This window comes from Rhea americana, unplaced genomic scaffold (assembly GCF_003343005.1).
Source record: "Rhea americana isolate MKP2758 unplaced genomic scaffold, rheAme1 scaffold_208, whole genome shotgun sequence".
Classification (NCBI taxonomy): domain Eukaryota; kingdom Metazoa; phylum Chordata; class Aves; order Rheiformes; family Rheidae; genus Rhea; species Rhea americana.
Window position 1 is genome coordinate 1,282,719 of NW_028186239.1, and position 26,392 is coordinate 1,309,110.

At 38.6% G+C, this 26,392-nt stretch overlaps 1 protein-coding gene across 1 annotated transcript in view; it reads right to left on the reverse strand.

The window, feature by feature from the left end:
• Nucleotides 1–2,189: 2,189 nt before the first annotated feature.
• TMEM135 (transmembrane protein 135) overlaps nucleotides 2,190–26,392 on the reverse strand; it is a 182,483-nt gene continuing 158,280 nt past the window's right edge. The window contains exons 8-16 of the mRNA XM_085304361.1: nucleotides 22,968–23,009; nucleotides 21,291–21,437; nucleotides 17,965–18,034; nucleotides 12,498–12,665; nucleotides 9,536–9,599; nucleotides 8,756–8,832; nucleotides 7,002–7,100; nucleotides 5,398–5,465; nucleotides 2,190–4,569 (exon numbers count right to left, since the gene is read on the reverse strand). Coding sequence (XP_085160487.1) covers nucleotides 4,437–4,569; nucleotides 5,398–5,465; nucleotides 7,002–7,100; nucleotides 8,756–8,832; nucleotides 9,536–9,599; nucleotides 12,498–12,665; nucleotides 17,965–18,034; nucleotides 21,291–21,437; nucleotides 22,968–23,009 — 868 coding nt within the window. The 3' untranslated portion in view covers nucleotides 2,190–4,436. The remainder of the gene's footprint in view (nucleotides 4,570–5,397; nucleotides 5,466–7,001; nucleotides 7,101–8,755; nucleotides 8,833–9,535; nucleotides 9,600–12,497; nucleotides 12,666–17,964; nucleotides 18,035–21,290; nucleotides 21,438–22,967; nucleotides 23,010–26,392) is intronic.

Below are 26,392 nucleotides of genomic sequence, written 5' to 3' on the forward strand. Positions count from 1 at the left end.
CTGGTATTTTACTCGTCTTCCTGAGAGGGCTGTATCTAYACGTGCTAGAAAGGGCAGGTCTAGATAGACAAATAGACCTGAGCTTTCCATTCCCAAGACTAACGTTGGCTGAGTGCTGGGTTCCAGCAAGAGYTAAAAGTCACTTTGCATGGGAGCATTGCCTGGACTAATGTACCTGTCTCTTAGTCCTTAGCAGCCACGTCACTAGCATCAAAAACTGTTGTTTGTGATACTTGGTCTAAACATACATACGCTTCTTCAGCACTTTCTGCTCACCTTGAATGGGAAAACACATGATCTGGGCACTGGGAAAAGATAAATTCTAGACACATCTTTAAAGAGACAGTATCATCTGATACCATTTTTGAACTTGCATCATATATAAGAAGGTGGCAAAATGGTACCAACAACAACCTTTCTGGGCCAGACTGTAAGCATCTGCACAAGCAACTGGACAAACAACTGGGTTGCATGTGGAACCTACCCAGCTTTATCAGTATGACACTGAACCTCAGCTCTGGATTTCAGGTATTTATTTAGGGTCTGTGCTACCAAGGCAGCAGCCTGTGAGATGAAAGCTTACCAATCTTGAGCAGCAGAAAATTTCAGAATAAATACCACAAAACTTGCAGTTCTCGTTGTGCTACTGTCATTTTAGGCAGTCTGTGTTTTCATTATTAGTTGTCTAAAAAGTCAAAACTTGTATATGCCTTCATGTGCTCCCTGGTGGAAGTATCTACGACTCACGAACATAATAAACCAGCACATTTTTCTCAGCCTAGTGCTGGAAATAAAATGGYTCTGTAAAAAAAATTTGAACATTTTGATTTGGCATCATGGCATATGTCAACATCATCACCATCTCCTCCAGCAAGGACTAGGAATATGCGATGGAGGTTTACAATGGGAGCAAACTGAAAGATGGCAAGCAAAGAACAGCAATGAGTATCCATCTATCAAGTTAGTAAGTACAATGAATGAGGGKGATTTCTCCAAAGTATATGTAACACAGCACTAAGTACCAGAAGAGTCACAAAACACCAAAGAATGATCATGACCTTCACTTTGGGATTTGCTCATCTCTATTAGTCATGCTCAGACTTTCTCAGGTCAGGAAGGAAAAATTAAATCCAGCCCGCAGAATCCTGCTGCTCCCCAAGCAGCTCTGTCAAATCCGAGTGTCAGAGCTTACACTGCCTGAGGGCCAACCAGTTGACCCTGGTGTAGGTGCTTCCTAAAGGAAGCAGCAAAAACGTGGTGCCTGGGGACATCTCTGTGCCTGGACTGCTTCCTCAGAGAAGASTGTGGTGGGTAGAGGTGTGGGAGAGATGAAGGACTAAGATGGGTCAGGAAGTGGAGCAGAAGGCTGCAAAAAGCATGCAGTGAGCTTGGGGGTCCAGGTGCAAGAGGGACATACGTATCCATGGGGGTGTACAGCGGGGAGGGAGCGAGACCGACAAGAGCAGTAGGACAGTGGGGATGGGAATTAATTCCCAGCAGAGCCCTGCAGGCAGACACCACACAAGCAGATCTGGTCCTGACTTCTGCGGGGCATGAGTGAGGCAGCTGCTCTCCGCACACGCTCCCGAGATGCCGGCAGGGAACCTTAAGCAAGCACAGTGTTCCTGCGCAGTCTCACTAAGGACGTTCAAAACCTCTACCTAAAAGCACCGAGACGTTTCACCGTTCGACCCGCCGCCTCCCTTTACGCCTTCAGTCTCCCCCAGGATTCTTCTCCGCAAAACAAAAGCAGAAGCAAGATGTGATTAGACAGATGTGATCAAAAAATAGCGCTGCCACATCAGGTGACAGGGAACTCTGCCACTTTAGTCACATGAGGCCCAATTATCCGGCCACACGGCAAGGGAGGGCTGGAGGCACGCGACTTTCCACTGCCGTGACGACCGGCTACGCGGCTTCCTCTGCCCAGAGAAAACACCCCGCAGCGTACACCGGCRCTACACAATCACACGGGAAAGGGCAGAGCTGAGGACGCTGCCGATTCACCACAGGCTTTGCATTACCTCTTCATTTACTTTGTGCTAGGMCTTTAGATTTTGAACAAACATGTACAATTTAAAGGTTCGCTCACACTCTATGCATTCATTAACCACAGAATATTACTTCTTTTATTCCTCCGGATGGATAGCTTACTAACAACAACAACAACCAAAAAGTGATTACCTTTTTCAAGCAGCAACTGTTTATTATCGGGGAAAAAACATCAGGACTTTATCTTTTTCTTTCTTACATATACTTGATCTGAATAAAAATAATTTAAAATGTTTTATTTCTTATATTACAYGAAAATAACTGGAAACAAGGCTTTTGGAAACAAGAACACTTAGACAAAACTGTTGTTTAGCTGCTGAGATATAGCACTTGCATGTTTTAACTCAAACACAGAAACAATCAAATTGTCATTCCAGTGAAGAAAATTAATCCATTTATAAAATATTCTGAAGTTTCAGAATGGTAAATAGTTACACTAGAAACTATTTATAACATAGTGCGTAAGTTCTAACATATCACCTAAAATATATACTTCTCGGACTTTACAAGGTCAAATATTTTAGACCATATTCCAGTGGAAAAACACTACAAACGTATTACAATCTTTTTAAGGTCCTTATGGAATTAACTTTTATTTCCTTTTGAGGAATTTTAATTTAATATCTCAAGCAATAAAATATTGCATACAAAGTAGCTTGCAAAAGTTTATTCGCACTAACTTGGACAGCTGCTGTTTTAATAAAGCACCTTTAGTAACAATGATAAAGCATCATCGTTGCAGTAGCTGATGAAGAAGCAGATTTTGTGTACAGACTGGTACAATTCTCATGACATCTCTGTAAATCTGATAAAAATTACTGCACGTTCAGGAATAAGAAATTAGACTACTAAGAATTAAAGCAGGCTTAAGGCTGGGGTAGGATTACAGTTACAAGACAAAAATTCCATTAAATAATCCAATTCACATTATCTGAGAAAAACGYTGAGCATAAAAACTTCTGTTTTCTTCTTCTTTTCCGTTTTAAAATACATGCAGAGTACTGTAACTTCCATTCCCAGGCTTATCGTGCGTCTTTTTAGTTGCATGTGAGTACAGTTCAGCTTTTCATTAAGATGCTARGGTAATGAACATCATTCAGCATGACCTGAATGGACTTTATTAAAAAACAAAACAACAAAACAACCCCCCAAAAGGCAATTAGCATGTCAAGGTCTCACTTTAGTGCACAAACTATTATCTGTAGACATCTGCAGTGTAAAAATGAGATGGAATTTGAGTAGGCATTTATTTGCATTGAGCTTCATATTAAATTTAACGTAATTGTCACAGCCGTGGCTGTACGACAGACCAACGGAAAACCATCCCGCACCGAGGACAAGGAAAAAAAACTATTAATACGACTGCCAAAACTGTTTACTTGTAACAGTTGAACCTCACGGGTCAGTTCCCTTCTAAAGGCCACTGGAAACGCCGGCTGGTACTGCAGCCTGACAAACACGCCAATCCCATCCAAAAAGACGCCGTCGAGCCCTTTAAAAATAAACATTTAATTTCAGTATATTTTGGGTTTTTCGTTTCGTTCTTGGCTTCCTTTATTTTTGTAACCGTCTGCTGTTTCCAGCGCCATCTCCGAGGCGGGAACGGTTCATTCCTTCCTCCGCCTGTTTTGCCATTTTCCACTTGGCAGATGCTGCCTACCCCACCCTGCTGCTCCTCAGGGCGCCCGCGGCACTGCCCTGGCCTTTTTATGTTTCCTTGTCCGTTATCCACAACATCAGTGGGATTTTCAGCCCTGGAATGTGCTTTACGAATATGCCTTTATTTTATTTTATTTTATTTTTAACTAAGGAATGCCTTCTTTTGCCACCATAGCCAGGTAAAAATATTTTGTCATTTTAAATAGAGCAGGCAGCGGCTCTTTTAAGAAAAATCAGTGATATAATTTAGAAAGCCGAAGTGACATTTTCACCGGACTGCAATAGTTTTAAGATCAGGTAAAATTCTGGACCTAAACTATGCAATACATCTTCCTTTCTAATTTCGGAATTACTTTTAGTTTGACGAAGAAGTATTCTACTGGCATGAGATACAGTTTTTGAAATTATTATGCATATTTATGTCTTACATACATTTTACTTCTCTTCTCTAGATATATTACTCACTGATTTAATTCACTCAGGAATCTACCATACTGTCAACCACCTACAGTAATCCAGAAATATTTTTTATGTATGGAAGGGGCTTAATCATTAAGCCACACTTTCCTACAAAGCTTCAGTGTTTCTGATTGGTAAAAAGCATTTCTCATTGAAATAATACTGAAGTGGAGCCCAAGCACTCCTCCATATACACGACTGTTAAGTTAATTAACTTTTCAGGACAAGACGCTGATCACACATAACGACAAGATACACTATCATTTTCAAGACAGCTCAAGCGGTAGCTCTGGTGGGACAACAGTGTATCTTGGGTCAAGCCTAGGTGTGAAATCCTTGAAGTTCTTAGAGGCTTCAGTACCAAATACATCTAAAACTTTCCTATTCATGAGAGCAAACCTGAAAACAAAACAGACATRAGAAAGTGAACAAATTAATCTTTTATTTATAAATAAATAAAATTGCTATTAGAATGATTTCACTATGCAAAAGACTATCCATATCTTCAAAATAAAGGCTTTGGCTTGCACTGTTTACRGATTAAGGTTTTTATCTTAGGCAATATAAATTAAAAAATGTATATTGGATAAATTTGATAGTGATTTATGTATGTATGCTTCATATAATATAATTTATAGAAAAGGAGAAAKGAGGGAGTCCCATTCTACTTGTAATGCCATCAAAAAACTCCAAAYAAAATACATTACAGTTCTTTCCCATCCCAGCACAGAGTAAACTCRGGCCATGCCTGCCTATGTCTGCATGACAATTTTATGGGTGTTAAAACTTATTTCTATTTCTTTACTTTTCAAGATTGTTGAGTGAAAGCCCTGCAGAATGTCCAAAGAAGATGACCTTGTAGAGAAAATATTAAAATTACTACTGCAGAAATTTGTTTTAAATAAAACAAATGAGTGGCAAGTCATGGAATTTCTTTTTCCCCTTCTCTTTCTTCTACATAAAAAATGTAGAATCTTCAAAGGAATTTTATTTTAATGGGAAATATTCTGACACTAATACTTTAAAAAAGTAACAATATCATGTTGAAAATCACTGTACAACACTTATTTCTTCAACAACTTGTCTATTTGTTTACTTGATACTTCGCATACCACTGAAATCTGAAAGTATTCTACTTTTCTAGGTGAACTGAAAAAAATGATGTAGAAAGCTGAATGTGACCAATGGTATGTTTAGACAAACCATAATATACTCTTGTTTACTTACCTGCCCTTTGTTAGTCGTAAAAGAAATTTCCAGTATGAAGGTCGCAGGTTTTGAACTTCCATCACAGCCTGCAAGGAGAAAGCTCCRTAAGCACCAGCTGCACCGGGTTAGGCAAAAGGCCCATCCTGTTTATCACCTTGCCTCAAACAGTGAGCATTAAAGGATGGTTAGGGAAGAAYGTATGTATTAAAAAAAACTCTCACGATTCATGGACTGAAAGCACCTGTGATCACTTGTCAACATACAGCATTCTCAGAAAATACACCAGTCACAGCTGAATTTATACGATACCACCAGCACATATCGACTCTCTTTCAAGAGTAGTGGTACCTAATTTAGATCCCGTTGTTGTACAGAGAAAAAAAAATCCTTATTATTCCTATGTATACTATTCTGCYGGTGTGGATGCCAAACTCCTGCTATTCCATCTGCACTCATTCTGCTTTGTGTGATCTATCACTTTGCGTACTCACGTTTACATTGTACTACCCCAAATAATGTAAGATAACCAAACCCCTTGCCTTCTCTCCAAGTCTCTTACGAAGAGCAAACACCTCAGCATAGATCCGTTTGACAATTTCTCCCTCTTTCCTCCCTACTAAACCTCGTAATTTATTCCTGGTTTCGGATTCCTATGTYCCAACTCATTATTAAGTAATGAAAAAAACCCTTCCCACTCTTCTCACAATAATTTCCTTTTAAACCTCATGTGATGGACCCTGCCAATACCATTTTGGAGATCTCAGTACTGCTGTCCTTCACATATACAAGCACATCTGTGTACTAAAATATCAGTTCATTTTGAYGTGAGAATAAGAGATATTCTGAAATATGTGGGACCGATGAAGAGGAGGAATAGTGCAGCTGCTTTCGCTTAGGCACAGGACACTAGAAGTCTTGTTCAGGGTCGTTTTATATTCTCTTTATTGAAGGATAAAAAAAACCACATTTCATTATGAAATGAAAAATGTCCACAAAACATTCAGTGGTACATTAGGCATTAGAAAGGGTGGGATGAAGTGGAATAATGCAGAGCAATTTAGTTACACTGTAAAGACACTTCTACAGCTGCTATAGCAGATGGGAAAGGAATTGAGGATCAGGACATGGAACAGACTTGGGAAGGGCAAAAGATGAAGGCTACAGCTTTTTTCAAATGTAAAACTAGCTTTTCCTGCTAAATTTTTCAGATTCTTTCAAATATGCAATCTTAACTAAAGTTAGCTGAGAGTGAAAATTTCCAATTCATTAAAAAATTGTAATATATTACAGTTCATTGTTGGTCTCCTTGAGAGAGAAAAAAAAAAACCCCACACTTATGGAAGTCTCTGTATTTTACATCCCTGCTTTGGGTCACTGCATTTTGAGCTCCTTTCCAAAGAAGTCGATATTCAGTTCTAAGTTTATGAGAAATCTGAGTCATAGAAATGACCTTCCGCACACAACAACTTCAAAAGCGGAATATAGGAGTCCTGATTCACAGCMTCTTGCTCAAATCACTCCACCATACCAGTATTCTTGTATCATTGTATCCTTACATTCCTGGTTTCACTGAACATACAACTTAAAGAACTGTATTTTCTGTTAGAAGGCAACATACTTACTGCCTGGAAGCATATCGATGTGGAGATGGCATAGATGATGCTGTCTGCATGRGGAAAATAGGGAACTTTCCCTGCTTCAATGCCTTTGAAGTATATAGTCTATGAAAGTAAACAAAACATGCTGAGCAAAACAGAAAAAATYACAAGTATCTTTTTACTTTTTATCATATTACCATTTTCAAAGTGGCACGTTAACATTACTAGCATATGTGTTTCTATGTTATGTCCACATTGCAAATGTGATATGGATTGAACTAGCTTAAAAAACTCATGGAAGATCATGGAATAAGTGCCTGAAAATGCACAGAAAAGGACTTGGCAAAAGCTTGGGTATTAAGGGTAGTATAGATCTTAATGACAAAAAAGAGAAAGTTTGCTATGTTAAATTCCTCATTTTAAAAAAGCAAAAGAATAATGCAATAACTTGTGCAACAAAGCGAATATTCACTGTTCTTAAACAGCTTGAAATCACATACTTTTGTTTCTGAGAAAACACGTACAGCTTATTTTCCTGAGCACAGCTTGACCTTCCAAAGCAGCATACGCCTCTTTAGTCAGTTACCCTTGGCTTGCGTAAGATGATAAAAGTAGTTAAAAAAAAAAAAAGAAAAGAACACGCAGCACTTTTTTTATTTCAGTGCAGCCACAATGTCTCAAAGTCCATAGAAAACCATCAGTAATACAAGATACTATTTTTTTTTAAATAACTGATGTTCTAAAATTCAATACGGATAACTCAATATGGATGTCAGATAACTTTTGTATAATCATTATGAGAAGTACCTTCAGAACTTGAACCAAGATTACAAAGCACAAGAAAAAATAGTGTGTATCTCGCCTTTTTTATGTCCATTCTCCATTATGTGCTTTTTTTAATTTAACATTCCTTTTTTAACTTATTTAAAATTAATTCAGTGCTGATAGTGGAGGTGGAAAAATATCACGAAGGAATGAAGTCCTAGAGGTCAGTCTGGTGATTCAGGGATGAAGCATAACGGAAGAGTAGTGTTAACTTATTCCAGTGGTGCTGTTGTGGAAATACTCAGGAGTAAATCCTGATTCCATGGAAAAATCACAGTGAGAAACCAGAATCTGGTTAGTGATATATAATCAACATATCCAAAATCTACAAACATTCTTATTTTTTTCCTGGGTTCCTATTTTCACTCAGTTCATAGAAATAAGGGAGAACAGATTTTCAAMCCTGAGAGACTGGAAGTTTGATTGAAGCGCTCTTCAAAGCTGGGCGAAGCATACTGACAAACAACTGCAGCTATAGACKAAAACCTAAGCTATTTTGAGTTATCTTAGACTGCTGAATGCCAAAATTAGGGAACAAAGGCAGGAAGTCAAGCTGTAGCTTTTGGCAATAAATCTACAATTAAGGGCTAGTTCTGATTTATGTTTCTGGCAGAATGGACAAAATCTACATTCTTGGAACTTTTAGATTTAAAAATCTGCAAAAGCTACAAAGCAAAGGGCTACCAAAGAATGAGACAGAGAAAATGTGACGGCGAATATGCATGGAGACCAACAGATAAAGGATTTTTAATGCGAGTCACAGACAGGAGATTAAGAAATGAGGCTGTAGAGTGGAACTGCCGCTTGGCACAAACCTACTCAAATACACCGCTACTGTACAAGCTCACATTATACGGGAATGCTCTGACAAAACCTTGTGAAGTTCGTTGTCTTTTTCTGTCTTGAACAAAACACCTGAAATAAAGAACTCAGGTATCAGGGTAATATCTTACCTCTACTAATTTGGAAGCCAGGTACATAGAAATAGTAGTACTTTTGTAAAACATCATAGAAATTCCTGCTAGAGCCCCTGTAATAATTAGAAAACAAAACTATTATTAACACTGATTTATTGTAGCTGTCGCACTATGTCAGCATGACAGATGTTGCACAAGATTATGGTTTCTACTGCCACATCACAACAATGTTCCTGTGCTGCCTATCAAAGTATGGTTTATGTCATTCAGAAGAAAACCWAGAGTTTTGAAACCTTGAAACAAATCTGTTGTTCAGTGACCAGAAGCAGAGTCTTAAATTYCCTCTCTCATCCCGCAAACAAGTGAGAACTTTTCAAAGGTTCCACAGCGCGGCAGACGCCCAAGTAGCAGGGAAGGGCCTGCGACACTGCACAAGTTTTGCAGCAAAAATGATCCTTCTTTGGATGCACAAATGCATATTCTGCTGCGTGTGGAAGAGCCAGTATTAGAACCTCACCTGACTGGGGCTTGGGAAATAAAGGCACGATAACATTTGTGGTCCATTTATTGTCCTTGAAGCTGAGCATAAATGACAGACATATCATTTGACTAAATTTTCCTTTACAATTTTAAATGCAACTCTTAATTTGRAACCACTTGAATCACTACTCTTACACTGAGGCAGCCTTACTACATACAGTCCTACTTTCAACATGTAAGTCTGAAACAGGAATTGCAGGACAGACATCAACCATGTGCTCAACAGAAATATTTGCAGAACCGAACAGAGTCAATATTCATTTTTTATGGACTAACCAGCTACTAGCGCATGCAGCTCATCATCTAGGTTTCGTACCCAGCGCAGAAAGCAGCTAGTACCCTGTAGTGAACAGAGAGAAGCAGAGCCCTCGTTATTGCTCTTTCAGAACACACAGCCTGAAGATATTCCACTGTAAGGTAGTAATATAGCTCACAGCAGGACTAAGAAATATAGCTTGATAATATCTACAATCTACAGTACTGATTTTACAGTGCTTTAAATAACAACATATTTTGTTTCAAAACTAGATAGCAGAAAATTCTAATTTGAATGTGTCAATCAAACATACCAATCTAATTCAAATGTGGTCAGAAAATTTAATCTTGAATTTAGAACATCTTCATTTGCTATAGTCACCTAGACTCTTTCTCATGCCAAAGTCCGTTTCCTACTGCACACCAAACACCTTCAGATTCTTCCATACATACAACAAATTCTAGGACCAGGAAATCACATTAATTTAAAAAGTAAGAACTGCATATGATTAAATGTCATACTAAAACGCAGAATAACCTGTTTGTTTACACAAACAACAATTCACAGCTATTAAGGCTAGAATGGATGTAAGTAACCGTGGCTTGGGCTGCATTAAAATACATTTTGTTTGGATGACTGCAGGTTACCAAATGATCCAGATTGTTCCATGTCTGTCACATCCTCTGCATTGTTTTTTTCAGTTGTTCTGCAAAATCCACACTTTGCTCACAAATTTCTGTTTGCTTCCACATAGCTTAATACTTGCTAAGTAGGGTCAGACCCAGTGCTGATGGCATTGGGAYCACATCGTGTAATTCAATATGATGGTCCACTAATGTCTGCTTTGAGCTACATGAGTTAGTTCCTTGCTACTCCACCTAATGCATACTTTTCACAGAATCAAAGAATAATTTAGGTTGRAAGGGACCTCTGGAGATCACCTGGTCCAACCTCCTATTTGAAGCAGGTCCTGTTAAAGCAGGTTACTCAGGGACTTGCCCAGCTGAGCTTTCAGTCTCTCCAAGGGTGGTGACTCCACAKTCTCTCTGGGCTACCTGTTCTCGTGTTTTGCCACATTCATATGAAAATATATTCCTTTATATTTAATCAGAAACTCCCATATTTCAACTTGTGTATTTCGCCTTTCTTCCTAACACTGTGCATTTCCAAAAACGGTCTGTCCCTGCTTTCTCTATATCCTCCTGTTAGATGCAGACAGCAATAAAATCTCCCGTGAGCTCTTTCTTCTCCAGCCGAAAGAAATGCAGTTCTCCCAGCTTCTCCTTGAGTATCATGTTATCCAGTGCCCTAATCATCTTGGTGCCCTCTGCTGAACTCACTTCAGTATTTCAATGTCTTTCTTGTACAAGTAAGCCCCCAAAATGGACACAGTGCAACAGAGTTGTCTCACTAGTTATTTTACAGCATATTTTTAATAATCAAATATGCTAAAATGTCATTAATAAAGCTAACTGTCAGAGTGYGGTGTATTATTCAAACTTGTAGTCTTATATAAAAAAGGAAACCAGGCTAGCATCACTGACTTATTTTCCATAAAATGACATTTGCTGACGTTAATTAACAATAGAGGAGAACTCAAAATATAACACTACAGCAAGTACAATTTTACAAAGGCATTTCAGACTGCCTTTAGGGGCAAGATGGACTTTTTTTAAAGTGGTCTATAATGGAATTCCTCTGGGCTAGAACTGTATCAAGCACTTCATTATCTGGCTATGATCCACTGTATGATTAGACTCTTTGCTGCTCTATATGCTTATCTCAAATTGAATACAAAAATATAATGCCACCTATATCCATAGAAGTTTTGTAATGCAAACGATAATAGAATGTACGTGCTTAATGAACTATTAATAAATGTCAGAGTACATGTCACTCTCATAAAATGAGTATCTATAGAACTAAATCATATTTTGCACTCAGAGTTTCTAAAAGACTTCAAAGTCACCCCCATTTCAGCATTTGCAATTTAAACACTGTTTTCTCTAAAGGYACTTTTCTTAAAGTTTGAACAAAAATCTAATTATTAAATAAACTCCAAATAAACTGCGCATTGCCACCAGAAATTTTAAACTCAGTAACCTGACAATTTCTTGTATCTCAGTCTGACTGCAATTAAAGTGAAATTCTGTTTGGTTATAAATAAGACTTTTTTTGGGGGGGGGGGAGTTGATCCTCAGTAGATGGTATTTACACTGAATAATACAGAATTACCTTAACTTTTCATAGTAAGTGAAGTAGCAATTGAAAAATATCAAGTTTGGTTAAGCATATAAAACTGCAATAGGTACTTCAGCATTGTAGTATACAATATATCCTTCCTTACAATATGCTTTTGGTCAGATTCAATTTTGATATAAATATGATTCAATTAACTGACAAATGCTGTATTAAGGTGCATCAGTTTACTAACTGTCATTTTATAATGGCAGGAAGGCAGATTTACAGATGGTAAGTGCAATGTTTCCTCATTGTATGTGATACATGTTCTGCAATCTCCAACTATTTAGCGTCAAGTCAGAATTCCAGACTTTTGTGCTAAAAATCTGCAAACAGCTTCTTTATGGCAATCCTGCTGCTACTGCAGTCACTAGTCGTATCTGTGCAAAAGCGTTTTTGTGCAACAGAAAGTGTCTTTGAAATCTGAGTTCACTTGCTCTGAAACACACCCTATATCTCGGTCTTGGTATCAGGCTGTAAAATCCATCTGATTGACTGAGAAATGATAGAAAACACAGAAGAATGCATCATGGAATGGAGGATCAGTTTGCTATTTATGACACTACAGATTTGTTCAGTGACATTATGAAGAATCCAGTAACAGTAATATTAAGGCTAGACCTTTTACCTCTTCTTGTTACTTTGAAAATTAAAAAAAAAAAAAAAAGAAAGAAAGAAAGAAAGAAAGAAAACCTCCAAAACCCACATAGCATTCATCATTTCTGTATGTTACAAGCTTACTTTGTATATACTGACAAAAGATCCCAGAAAAGCTCCAAGCTGGAAATTTTCCTTATTGTAGAAGAGTGAAAGGAGCCGGGAAGGTTCAGTGAAGAGATGCCTGAACGTGGAAGGGATCCGGAGGCAGCACTGGATCAGGTAACCGATGCTAAACATTCGAACGAAACCCTAGGGAGAATTGCAAGAAACCACATCTTCAGAAAAAAGAAAGAGCAAAAACACAAGCTATGGAAGCATTGGTCACTTAGTGACCCTAAGCATTTTGAAACCCACTCTGCAGTCACTACGGAGAACACATCCCCATCTTCAAGCTCAAAACCAGATTTTTTTTCCCAGATTTCTCTGTAAAATTGCAAAGGCAATAAAATCTGAGACAACTGACTCTCCTTTAATTTATATAAATATTTGAAAGGCCTCAAAGGACATAGTCTGTTTATCTTCTGCTCCACAATTCTATCCTTCAGAATAACCCTGAAGGCTTAATTTCCAGGTTACTGCCCTACCTTTTAACTACAAATGGGTATACAACAGGAAGTAACRTGGYGAGGAGAAAAAAACCCACCASCACCAACAAACACCCCACACTCAAATGTCTGGAGAAAGCACTAAAGGAGGGAAAAGTCCACACAAAACAAATTTCAGAAAGTGTGAGAACGAGGAGCTGACACTGATGGATTGGCAAACACTCATACACTCTCCCTCAATGAAACTGGAGGCTTAGTGAAGCTTGCAGTAAGAAAAACAGCAAAACTGAAGGGAGATTATGTGYAGAACTACTGAAAAGGGATAACATGGGCTCCAAGGAATTTTTCCTACTAATCCACCTTGGATGCAGATCTGCTTTTTCATATCAACTCACAAGATTACATTGACTTTTTCATTTCAAGTTTTTTTTTTTTTTCCAGTTTCTTATAACTTCCTCAAAAGCTTCCTATCATTATTCGTCCCCTATGGCTGAACTTCACTGAGAGGTCTGAATAAAATCTATCCATTTTTTGGTTGGAAGATACCTCATCTGAAAAGCATCTGAACCCTGTGCACTCATCATTGGCAAATAYGGCAGGCACCCAGCGCTCTCGGTTCCCATAACTCATTTTTTAGAACGTACTCAAGGGCATCGAGATAATTCCAGTTACAGTGTTCATTGGCAGAGGGTTTGACAGAGCAACCTTTCAAATCCAGAAACTAAATATATTTTTKCCTCATACAGAACATCATGATCCCTCATAAAACTCATGCAACATTTTTCTGGCTAAACATTCAGTAATAACTGTTTCTTGTAACAATTATTCTCTTTGAACTGATGCTTAAGGAGGAGATTAACTAAGAGGTACAACGTGTAAAATGTTACATGCAGAAGAGGATGGCTGGCGTTTCCACGTTACGGAAGAAACTGCATCGTCCGGTTCAACGATGCTTTAGCTATATATGAAGAACTACTGTTTCTTTCTCTGTTCTTTCAATGGTATGTAAGGTGTACTTGCTGAGCAGCAAATGACAGTGTTTTGGGGCTGTATAATGAAAATGTCGACCAAAAAGTATATATGGTGGGCTGAGTGAATTTCACTCTACAAATATTTTGTAGCCAAAATTAAGATGAATGTATATTCATATCTAAAATGAAGAGGTAATCTTGTGTGAAGTAYATAGTCCTCATCTTCCCAAACAAAAAGTGATGATTATGAAACAGGTGTCACCACCTCAGGAAAAAAAAAAGGAAAAAAAATACCCTAAAAATAAKAATTATAAGCAAATTAAACTAAAGTCCAAACTAAGAGAATGAACATCAAGACAGGTTGAAYGTTTTACGCAGCTGTAGGAAAGGTTGTTTTGTCTGGGTGAGGAACTCTACATTAGGACACACTGAAGTTCCAACTGGCAAACCCTCAAATACATCTGCAATTTTATTTATAGCAGGTGCCCACTTAGAAGTGCTAAACTGCAGGATTAAGGCCTTACTTTTCATGTACAGCAAAGAGCAGTAAGAAGTATGAAAAAAACTTCTATTTATCTCAGTAGAACAGCTGGGAAATATGCATCACATATTTTATAAGTATTTTTCAAAATCAAGAAAAGCAGTATACTTTAAAACATAWAATCAATGTACAACAGAATAAGTTTTATCTTCCACAAAAAAAGACCTCAAATAAAGAAAGTAGACCAAAAAATGAACTTTGTCCCACTGGACAGTTAACTCCTGGTTAATGTTTCTTAGCTGTAACCACAATAGGAATCCCAAGAGAGAGGAAAAATATTGTTCAAATGCTTCTGTTAGCTTGGAAAGTTCTTTAAAAACATTTATGAATCCAAAACATCTTAACTATTTAAAATTTGAAGGGAAGTTTATGAAATTAGGTGGTATGCCCAGCTATTAAACACTACATAAAAGGCTATCACAGATTGTGTCAGGGAGCCTAATGTGCATTTAAATATGAAAGAGGAGGAAAAAAAAACATGCAATGACAATTTAAGCACAGATATGACATTGGGAAAACAAGGTTTTCAAGGGTAAGGGGAAATACAGGACAGAAGGAAAACTTTGGCAATAAGCAGCTCATCAGATCAATACGAAATTAAAAAGCTCCCTTACAGGAAGGGAATTCCAAAAATACGCTCAAATTCTGTCAGCAGCCAGTTATTACTGACTGACTGCAGGAACAACCCTGGAGGGAAGTCAAAATAGCCATGCTTTTCAAGTCTTGCATCTTCAAAAATCCAAATACATCAGAATGAAACAAAAGTCACAGCAAAGGYAGGAAATTCAAAGATCTCGCTGCCGCTCCATCAGTATTTCCCTGATACAGTATTCTTGCAGTATTTCCTGCTGTAGTCAAGAGCGACTTATATTAAAATATTAGACCAAGACTGGTACAAGCATGAAGTGCTGTTCACATGTACAACTGGTTTCTCTAAAGGGCAGCAGCCCTTTAGAGACTTCCTTTTCCTCATTTTTCATCTGGTCAAGACTTAGTTCAGTTCAATTTCTGAGCTGGAATTTCTTTACGCTCCCCCTGCCCCAGGGGTGAACGAAATATGAACAAAATGAAGCCGGAAAAATAACCGAAAAGGATAGAGATTCTTGGACTATCCCCTTTCGCCTTTTCCTGTTCTTTTCATCATTRAAACATCTCCCTCCAAAAATGAGAAAGAACATAGTGTGGGGCCAGTCTACTCTAATTTGAGGAGTTCGTAACCTGAAGTCAGACTTGGGTCACCGCACTAAAATGATTCAACAACAGTAACTCCTGCTTCTCGTTCACTGTCAGATTTTAAAGGTTTTTCGGATGATGTTCCATAATGGTAAAATCACCTCCCTCCCTCTACCTATAAAATAACAAACACAATCATTATTTCCAGCAGAGGATTATGACAGTTTTCCTTGGAGAACAGGCATCAATTCCATCACTTCTATTACTACAAAGGAAATCCTAATTTATTTGTTCTAGTTGTCCTTGTAAAATAACACACTGTTACGAGTATACTTACAGATCTGACTGCTCAACAATTAGCACAGACCACATATGGATTCTGCATGGGAAAGCTCAGAAAACAAAGTACTAACAGTAGTTAAGAGCTAATTACTGAAGATAAGCATATGTAATAAAATACAATCTAATGAAAAGATCTTTGTTCTACTTAAGGTCATTAAGATGTGATGCACAGCCCCTATACCACAACAGCTTTCCATCTATCCAGTTACTGTGCTTYTCCATGCTACATCCACATTTTATGTGAGAGTGCAGCATACTGAAGTTAGCACAGCACTTGTGAAAAAAGATGCACACTAGGATGCACTACCAGCAGCAYAGATCTGGAAATGCAGCCATATCAGCTTACAAAATCACTTTTTTTTTTAATTTCAACCTTTGTTTTGAATATAAACTTCATYGTTTCATTCACTGACATTCAGTCTGACGGCCAGAAATTGATATATATGGGCAAAAAAACACAGGACTCAAATGTTCACAGGCAATGTCTTCTCCCCAGAGGGTGCTGACCAAACATGAGCTTTCAGAAAAGGGGGAAACAAAGGTGTCCAGAAGGCACTGAATAGCAAACTCACTGGGCGAGACACCAAGCAAGTACAAAGCAAATGGAAAGTYGTCGTCCCAAAGATGTTATACCCTAAAGAAAAGAATAGCCCGGGAATGAGAGGGTGAGTGGACTGAGATAGTGCTGAGAAATTTAAAACAAAAACCTAATCTGAAGCAGTAGTCAAAAAAGTTTTGCAAGCATACCCAATTATCAAAACAGTATCAGTTTGTAGATATTATTATCATAACCAGGAACCAAAGGAACCTAGGAAGCTGAGCACTATCTAAAATATATTTGCRCATGCAATGGTGACTTATCATGATGGTTGTATGCATATGCCACCAACAGGAAACATAACATAAACTTAATATAATAAGTTACTACATAAAAATTATAGGGAAACTAAACTAGGCAAGCCTCAAATAATCTAACCTGCCTTCTGCATACTCTGCACTCTCTCAAATACCGTCAACTCCAGAGCAGCTTGCATACATGCTACACACTGGCATGCTAATATACTGCAGTGCAAAAAGAGTGAAAATAACTCTAAGCAACACAACATGATACGTTGCATAAACATATAAAAACAGCTATACTAAATATAATTGCTAGCTCTCTTCTGATGCTAAATCTTAACCACAGCACTCCCCGCAAAACATAAAAACCCTCATATAAAGTTTMAATTTAAAAAGTTATTCATCAAAATAAAAAAATATAAGAAGCTTCCGAAAAATCCTCAAATACAGCCATTTGGTTTTGCTGCTCCATAGGTAAAAATGAGTAAAATATCAAGAGATCAAGATCTTCCGGAGTTTCACCAGCTCCTAAAAAAAGCATAGCAAGTGGTACCACCAGCGCCAACCTAAYGCTAGCCAAAACACTCTCCTCTGCCCAGCGCTCCCCCGAAAAAAAATGCGCTGATCGTATCGGAAAGGAGGCAGCCCACGCCGCTGGACACAGACAGCTCTTCCTGCGGGCAGCAACTGTGACCGATCTCTCACTACCCTAACCCCTGCAAATAAAGCAGCAGAGGAGCGAGGGCGGAAGGAGGCCCCGCGTGCCAGACGCGCGCAGCTGTACGGCCGCCGGCGCCTCCGCCAGAGCAGCACATTCCAGGTGCTTCACGCGGCGTGGAGTCGCAAGCGGGCTCAGCTGCGAAGGGCGTCACACAGCCGGACAAGTCCCTGGCTTGCCAGTCCGTTTTTCCCACGCACTTTAACGCCGTTGGTTTTGTTCAGCTAAACCGAAAGACTAGCGAACTCCAAACTCCCTCCTAAATTAAGAAAATCTGTTTTCAAACTTGCCACATTTTCAATAGAAAAAGAATCAGCAACAGGCTCCCTCCTCATTTCCTAAGTGTATGTTTTTTCAGACTAAAGACTTTTAACCTGCCTTTGCCAAAGTCTGTCAATCCAACATCTTTTGCACTTACTTTAATACAATATGAGATGCAATTATCTTCATAGTGTTTACAGCATCGATGCCTAGGGCCATATTTACACCTGCAAGAAGCACAATGAAACACATATTAACTTGTAGCTGTTTTCAGACTCAAGACTTCATAAATTTTTCTTGCCTAAAAATACATAAAATGCTATTTTCCCACTATTCATTTTTCACATTACCTACTGAAGGGCACTGTGAACTTTTACGATGCCATAAAAGTGCAATAAAAACAAACAATACTTTAGTTGTACTGCAGAAGTGTCTGCACGCTTATTTTGATTCAACCTCTCTTTCTTGCAGTGCTGCACTATAAATACAAAATTAAACAACAAACTTTCTGCTGTGGTCAACAAGGAAATATCATGTCACATAACTCTAGTGTGACTACTCTTCTCAGTCTGTTCCATGGTTCTGGAAGTGTATTTCAGCAAGTATCCACTACCTGTATCCTTACACCACTCACACCTCTTTAAGGGTTATTGGAGGCAATGTAGAAAATACAAATGCATAGAGATTCCCAGTGAGCCTTCTCTCAATTATAATCATTTCACTTCTGGGCAAATACTCCTACTGTACAGATTTTACTGTGCTTCTCATTTGGGATGGAGAATTTGACCTTGAGCACATAKAAGGGATTGGTTTGCACTAGTGGGATGTGTGGATTGTACAGTTGTTAGCCCTGCATTATGCAGAATTTAAAGGAAGCAATGTCATACCAGGTCTGAACATTATATTTTGCTATAGCTAAGTATTTAAGGTTTAATACAAAATAAATTACACAGTTTATATACTGTGCCAAATATCTTAGAAATTCTGAATTTTGTAATATGAAGTCTAACAGCCATAAATCATCCCTGAGGTCAGTTTATGTAGCAAAAATTGTAATGAGAATCTGATCAGGTTACAGGCATTTAGACTCAATTATATTGAAAAGAACCATATGGAAGAAAAACCTGTAAGAGCAGGAGGACTGAAAACTGGAAGTTTTCTGAATGTCTGAGTAGGGATTTTCAAAATCTTAAAGGAAGAATACTCTTCTCCATCTTTAGTCTATTAGCTCCTTTAGGATATTTAGTTAATAGGCTCTTAATCATTACCTCTAATGAACTGAATAATGAAGATAATTTTTAAGACAAACAAGGTATAAAGAACTCAGATAAAGGAAACCACATATAGAACCAACTGTCTTCTTCCGTTTGTAGGTCTTTTGCTGTCAAATTACATCTTTCCCTGAAAAGTCAGTGCTAACTTCCTTTCTATTTTCATTCTAAAAACACAGCAAATCAGCAGAAGCAGCCATGTGATACAGGCCATTTTGTGTTTGTTCAGTATCTCAGCAAGGAAYGAAAGTCATCACTTTGAGAACACAACGCACTTTGAAGACTTATTAATTTCCTGTATGTGAGYAGGTAAAGATCTGGTCAGAAAACTGTTCCTGAAGAGGTCAATGGAAGTGAAGATTCACAGAYGTGACCTGATCAGATCCTTGTACTACTTGTTATCCCATCTTCCCTGTAACAAATGCTTCCTCATGGTACCTAACACACTTGAAGYAGACAAATCAAGCACAGCACATTAGACTGAATAGCTGTATGATGTCCTTTTTTCAAGCTCATGTTGAAAGACAGTAAATTGGATTTGGTAGACAGAGCAGGAATGTACCTTACCTAACCTCAGATGACCTGAACTAGTCACATTGAGCTCCTACAGTTAGTGCAAAGAAGTGGGGACTATTASAGGGAAAAAATAATTATCTTACCAATTTTAGAAGCTTACTGCAGAATAGCTACCCACTTGAAGAGTCTGTTCCTCTCGATGGACAATAAGGGGAGCCTACACCAGATTCAGCTGAAGCAGTCCAGTGCAAATATAGCTACACTGTAGATAACCAGTTAATTGAGTCAGATCATGTCAAAGATCACTCTTGCTACCAAATAACTACGGACAGACAACAGAGGCTTGCTATGCCTTCTCAAAACCTTTGTCTTCAGGTAAAAAGACAAGAATTAGGTTTGCAATTAGAATTAATGCATTTCAGTTGACTGACTAGCTTCTCTAATTAGAAAATTAGAGAAGTTTTCAAGAACTCAAGTGCATCTTCCCGTTTAGCTAATCCTTGCTCCTACACACAGTATTACTTCCCTACAAATAATATCCCATGTGCTCAGRTATCATGTGTAGAGAAAAAAATCCCACTTTGGAGGCGAATAAAAAGGTTAAGGTTCTTCAAATGCTGATCTGATATCTGACAAGGACAAGAGGAAGCAACTAAAGGCTGACCTACAGCTGCTGTGTCAAAACTGAGATAGATGTTACTCCTCATCAGCTTCGCTTACAATGGGACTAGAACTCAAGTCATCAYCATGACAGACTCTCCAACTACTCTTCTCTTCCAGTCATCTTTTCAAAGACGGGCCTGAACTACTAGTTTATACACATTTCAGTGTGCAACTCAGTATAGGAAATGATTTCTGCATTTGAACTTCAGGTTCTACAGAGTGTCTGTCTCAGGGCTCCAGTTTGACAGCTAAATCTAGAATATTAGACACACTCTTTTCTTGGAGGACCACTCGTGATTTAGAGCATGTCCCCCACCCAATTTTGATCCCTAGATAATTTGTTGTACTTTTTATCCAGTGATTCTCTAAGCTAAAACACATAAATGATCCTCAAACACAAAAGCGGTCTAGCACACAAGAAGAGACTGGCAGGCTCCGACTGCCAGTTTCACAAGGAGGCCCACTTGACAGAGGCATCTGGGCTTGTGCAAAGCAGACTCCCTCTTTGCTCTGGAAGCTCTTATTGCCTGAGGCAGGACACTGGCCAACTGTCACAAATCCTGTTCTTAGGCAGTTCTCCCTTATTCAACACAGGGGTGTAAGCGCCTACAAAGATGACGTAATGGTAATTTAAGGTGACCTACGTAAGGAGCATTCCTGTGCCGTTTTCCTGCCTTCATATCACTGCTAGGGCCAGTGGAACCAGGCCACGAGCCAGTTTTGCTGAAAACTGCGGAAGAATCGAACGCCACTCTACCACTCAAAATGGACTGAACTTGCATCTTCTTGTTAGAGAATTGTGCAGTGCAAGCCATACTGAAGCCCTGCTACGACAAAGAGGTCTTAAACTTAGCTTTCACTAGGGTTCATAATTTGTTTTTGCCACCTATGCAGAAAAACAAAATGTAAATGTCATAAATGAAAAGAGAAAGTAACACAAAAACACTGTCATATAGTATAACAAAACATGAAAATGAGCTAAGTAAAAATGATTAATTATGCCTTGCTTTTCCCTTGTTTTCCTTTGACTCACACTTTGTCCATGAGTTTTTTTGTTAGAGCCAGTATGTTCATTGGCTGTGGTATTTTTTCACAACGCTTTATCTTTCTATCTATTCTTGAAAATGCTGCTTCTGGTGAAAATGAATGAGTGGGGATTTCTTCTTTCCCTACGATGAACCTGAAACAAAGAACACCAGTTATAAAAGTAACTCAGAAAGTACATAAAGATCAGCACAAGTCTGCAAAGACTTTACTGCAAACTTGACGTTGCCCACAGGACTGCAAAAGAAAATGCATCCTAAACAGGTACCAGATCTTGTGTCTCCTCAAAAAGACCAATCCATCAGCATATATTTAAACTTCAGATGTGGCCAAAATTGTTGCCAGTAATTTTTTTAAATTGAGAAAAGAATGGATTGAGAAAATCCATCTCAAGCAATGGAAGAATACTGAATAAAAACATAAAGGCACATATTTCAAGTTATTTGCAGCAAAAGGGTCATATAAAGTTTGATAATCAATATCATATTTTTATTGGTTTTGTAAAACCTTCAAAATGCCAACCCCACCAACAACATCAACTTTGTTTTGCTTGGCTTCGTCGTCGACCTTATTTTTTCATYGGTTGATATTACCTACACACCAGTTTATCTTAACTAGTCTGTACATCAAGGGCAAAGAAGGTCACTATGGCAAGATGCGCTGTTTCCTAACACTTTGCACTCTAATCCAAGTTACATTGTACTGTGGCAATGTTTTTGATGGCTGGTGCAGATATAAATAAATTTTCGTSATTCGGTACGTGACAGAATCTTCCAGTAAACTGCTGGCTTCAGAAAGCACTGTTTATGCATGCTGTCATATGAGYGCTTCATGTCCAGATTTCTAAACTATGGACTGACTTATTTAACTATCAGCACCTTTTATCAAATTCCATGGCTGTTTCATGGCTGCAGCCTCTCTAAAATATTTTCCACTATCGGCAACAGCAATGCTGTTTTGCTTGACTTCAGCTTCAGCCCTTTTCTTAACCTGTGAGCTGACACTGTCCATGCACTGGGCTATCTTAGTGATAGACAGGTGGGAGAATATGGTAAGGGAAAGACAAGAATAATATGTGAAGACATACTCCTGACACAAGACACTAAGCCAGGTGAACTCTTGTGTTRCTACACAAACGAGTGAGTGACACCAGACAGAGTCCCATCACAAAGTAAATTCCAGGCAAGCCTGGATTACAACAAAGCACACAAGATTTTGTGACACGGGGTGTCTCAAATGAATATGGTAAAACTCCATGCCTGATTTTGGTGCTGGTCACAGAACTACTGCTGTATTCACTCACCATTCTGCAAATAYAGTGAATAAACTTCAGGTCCAAACACAGCAGCCACTTGCTTCTAGAAGAATACCGGGAATCATGAACCCCAATTTTAGCAAATGGAAAGACTAATGTTCCTTCAAAAACATTTAACTGTATGTCTGCATTTCCTTTYTGCAGTGGTCTCAAATATGAAGATCCTTTTCTTGCCAGTGTATTATACCTTGTTTAAAATATGCAGTATATCCCCAAAGCTGGGAGTTTTACAACAGTGTGTTTTTTTCTTAAGAAAACTCTGTTTTCGTATAATGCAACTTCCACTGTGCACAATTCCTCAAAATCATTACTTTGGGCTAAGTACTCACAGAAACTATTTTCTTTACTTACTTTAGTGCAGAGTATGTAAATCCTTTCAAGCCATCTTTGCACCTGAAACATAAAAACAACAATCTTTTCTGTAATGGACTGCTTGCAGTGTAAAGTGTTACACATTAAATATGATGTAGAAGGGTTCTGGAAAAACATCAGTTTCTCATTAACAGAAAGTAGCAAGTCTGTAACAATTCTGCAGCAATTCTCAACTTCATGTTGTCACCACAGCCTTGGAACATGTTACAAACAAAAGGTAGATACAGCATAGGAATGCCAGCACGTCTCTCTTTTCTCAAAGACATTTTGAGAGAAGAAATTTTGAAAGGACAGTGACAGAATCATTGGGGTGGCAATGGAAAATTCCATGTCAAGAATTGCTACTTCCATAGAAAAGAAGTCATGATGGGTCTTCTGAAACGTGTTATCGCAAGGAGAGAAAGGAAGACGACTYAGATTTCAGAAAACACCCTATTGTAAAGAACTGCGGGGAACAGTTACTCTGATTTTAAGAAAACCTGTTCTACCTTGTACTGTGCTAAKCCCTGCAGTACCGCACTTTAAGAAAATTCTCAAGTCGGAAGTCAAGGTTGTTCAATCACGGAGCAGTCGTTCTGATTCTGCGCTTGATCATAWATGCCCTTCCTCAAACACTGTAGGGCTCCTTCCGTGCATAATGACCACAGTAAAGAGTCTTTACTTGGCTGTGAAAGCTTTAGGTTATTGACATTTTTCTGCATAGGATATGAAGAATGGAAGYGAAGCTTGCAGTTGCTACAGATTCTTCCTGGAAGACTTCTCAGAGCACCAGTGGCATGTTGAYAGGAAAGCAAAGAACAGATACTTGTCCTTCTTTCCCTCCCTTTTCACTTTATAGGATTGCAAGGGGAACAGATCATGGTAAAATTCCTCACACAAYACATAAAGCACAAAATAGCAATTATCACCATCATCGTTTCAAGAAGACAGCACAAYAGTTGCCAAAGTATCAGAAACAGGAGTGACCAAACCGAATCCTTTTTATCCTGGCTTACCAAGGACCAAGGTGTCCCTGGAAAGTCTGCACCCTCCAAGAGCACAAGATATCATCTCCCAAAAGGCACCACGTGAGGCTAGTGCGTGCTACTGAATGGCTGTATGAGTAAGAACAGCAGGAAGAATATAATGAGACAGTGGCTTGTTTCCAGCTCAGGATTACTGATCACAGCGGTGTGGTATGAGGCTTCAATGCTCCAGCTCTATCAGGCAGACAGACCATCACTCAAACTGTTACTGGTGTGCTAACAAGCAGGCAGCGAGTCCCTGGGTTGTCTTCTCTTTCCACCTGAACGAGCCTCAACATGAGAAGCCAGAATGCACTCGTGGCTTCAAGGTAYCTTCTGCTAACAGAAGAATCCCACCAAAATAAACCAAGTCTTGCTTCATCGCAGCAGGAGAGTGCCCCGCTCTTGGTAAAATGTCACAATATTAAATACCCTGGAAATTTTTGCTTCCACTTGCACGGTTCTAATTTAGCATTAGTGTTAYTTAGCATAGTTATATACAACACTAGAAAATTTATCCTAAAACAATTGTCTCTTGTAAAATTATTGCACCTAAAACACTGATCATCTTCTAAGTATGATCCATAGGAGTACAGTGTTGCCTTGCACAAATAACATTGTTTATTCTATCTTTAATTATTATAGAATGTTGTAGCCAATGATCCATAAATATTTTATTTTTTAATGATTTTCTGCCCGTGGAATGCAGAAGCTGAAAATTACTGTACTGTTTTTACAGAAAGATGGACTTCAACTCCAAATGAAATTAGCTTTACCCAAAAGTCRGAACAAATCACTGGCAAAATCAGAAGCACAACCCAAATACACAGGGTTTATATACATCCACTGCTGCCTCCAGAACCACAGTCCAGTATCATGATTCGGTTTTTAAATGTACAGTTGAAGGGAAGTTAAATGTCCCTCTGAGTTAAGGGTGTTCTACACACTATTTCTGCAAGCTCTCAACTCAATAGGTCCTTAGTTTCTACTTTTCTTTTTCATGGACCAGTAAATTAAAACCATACACCAAGCAAAGCATAAACTCACGTGTGTTTCTAGAATAATATTGAAACGGAGGAGTAATTACAGTATAAGCATAATTATGTTTYTGCCTTAATCACTCCAAGGCAATTGCAGTTCTAGTTGTGTTTAAACAATTATTCCATTATTATACCACCAGATGTCCCTAATCAGCTATTACTCAAAGACTGACCCAATATGACAGAATTCGTGACTGATAACATTTTACAGTTCACATAAGTTCTGCTCAAAGACATCGTCAATCAAATCATTTCTTCATTAATATTGAAAACCACAAGACATCTGAGTTACTCAAAGATAAAATAATACTCCGATCATCTATTTATTCCTCCAAGAAACATGAGAAAGACTTCTAATACTTATTCTAATCACTCATTTCAAGTCATTTCTATGCAAGAAGTATTTGGTGTTTCAAGATTTTATCAGTTATTCAGATGTAGATTTATGAGCCKCCCTGCAAAACACACTGAAGGTAAATATATGGTTTAATATAGAAGTAACACTAAAGACATAATTCTATTTTTTCYTATTAGCTTCCAATTTTTAGCTATAATGTAGTATAACAGTGCTATTTAAATTCTTAAATAGAACTTAAATTCATGCTGTTGGCTTTCTAAAATTTCTGTTGTAAACTCATTATGCAAATTAATAAGTATGAGCAAACGCTGCACAAAAGAAACCTCTGCACTGACTACAGAAACATACTTCTTTTTCTTTCTTTTTTTTGGGGGGGAGAGGTGGGAAAAAAAAGAGTACGGCTAGGTAGCGCAGGGGGATGTCATGTAGTCAGCAGTAGGCTTCACGCGAGACTGCTGATGAAGGCAAGGCCTAACGCTAGCCGCATATGGTACGTTTCATGAACACCTGGCCACTAATAACTGAACTAGGACTAATGATTTGCTTCATGCAGGCTACTATTAATTGTTAATAATAACTTTTACTCCCTGCTTCATTGCTCAAGTGGTGAAAAGCCCGTACTCCACTGCTGACCCCCATGAGCCACGCGAGCCGCAAACCAGCGCRATAAAATGCATGTGCCAAACATGTCGGATTCCCCCGCATAATGCTCAGTAATGTGTTAGAGTGTTTAAGATTTTTAAAACGATATACAAGCTGGAAAATCTGAGATGCTGGCTCAGTCGAGCACCGTTAAAAGCACTCGGTGTGCTTCACCTTTCCTACCAGTCTCCCTGCCCTGAGCGTCCYGGGGCCAGAAGCTCGAGCTCCAGGAAGGCACCGCTCTTTTGCCTAGTGAGCAATATTTTAAAGGGCACATAATCTGCTTACAGCTGCCCAGCAGAGAATTTTCCCATCGAAGGGGAATTTGCACCTGGTACAGAGCCAGCAGAGCCAGGGACC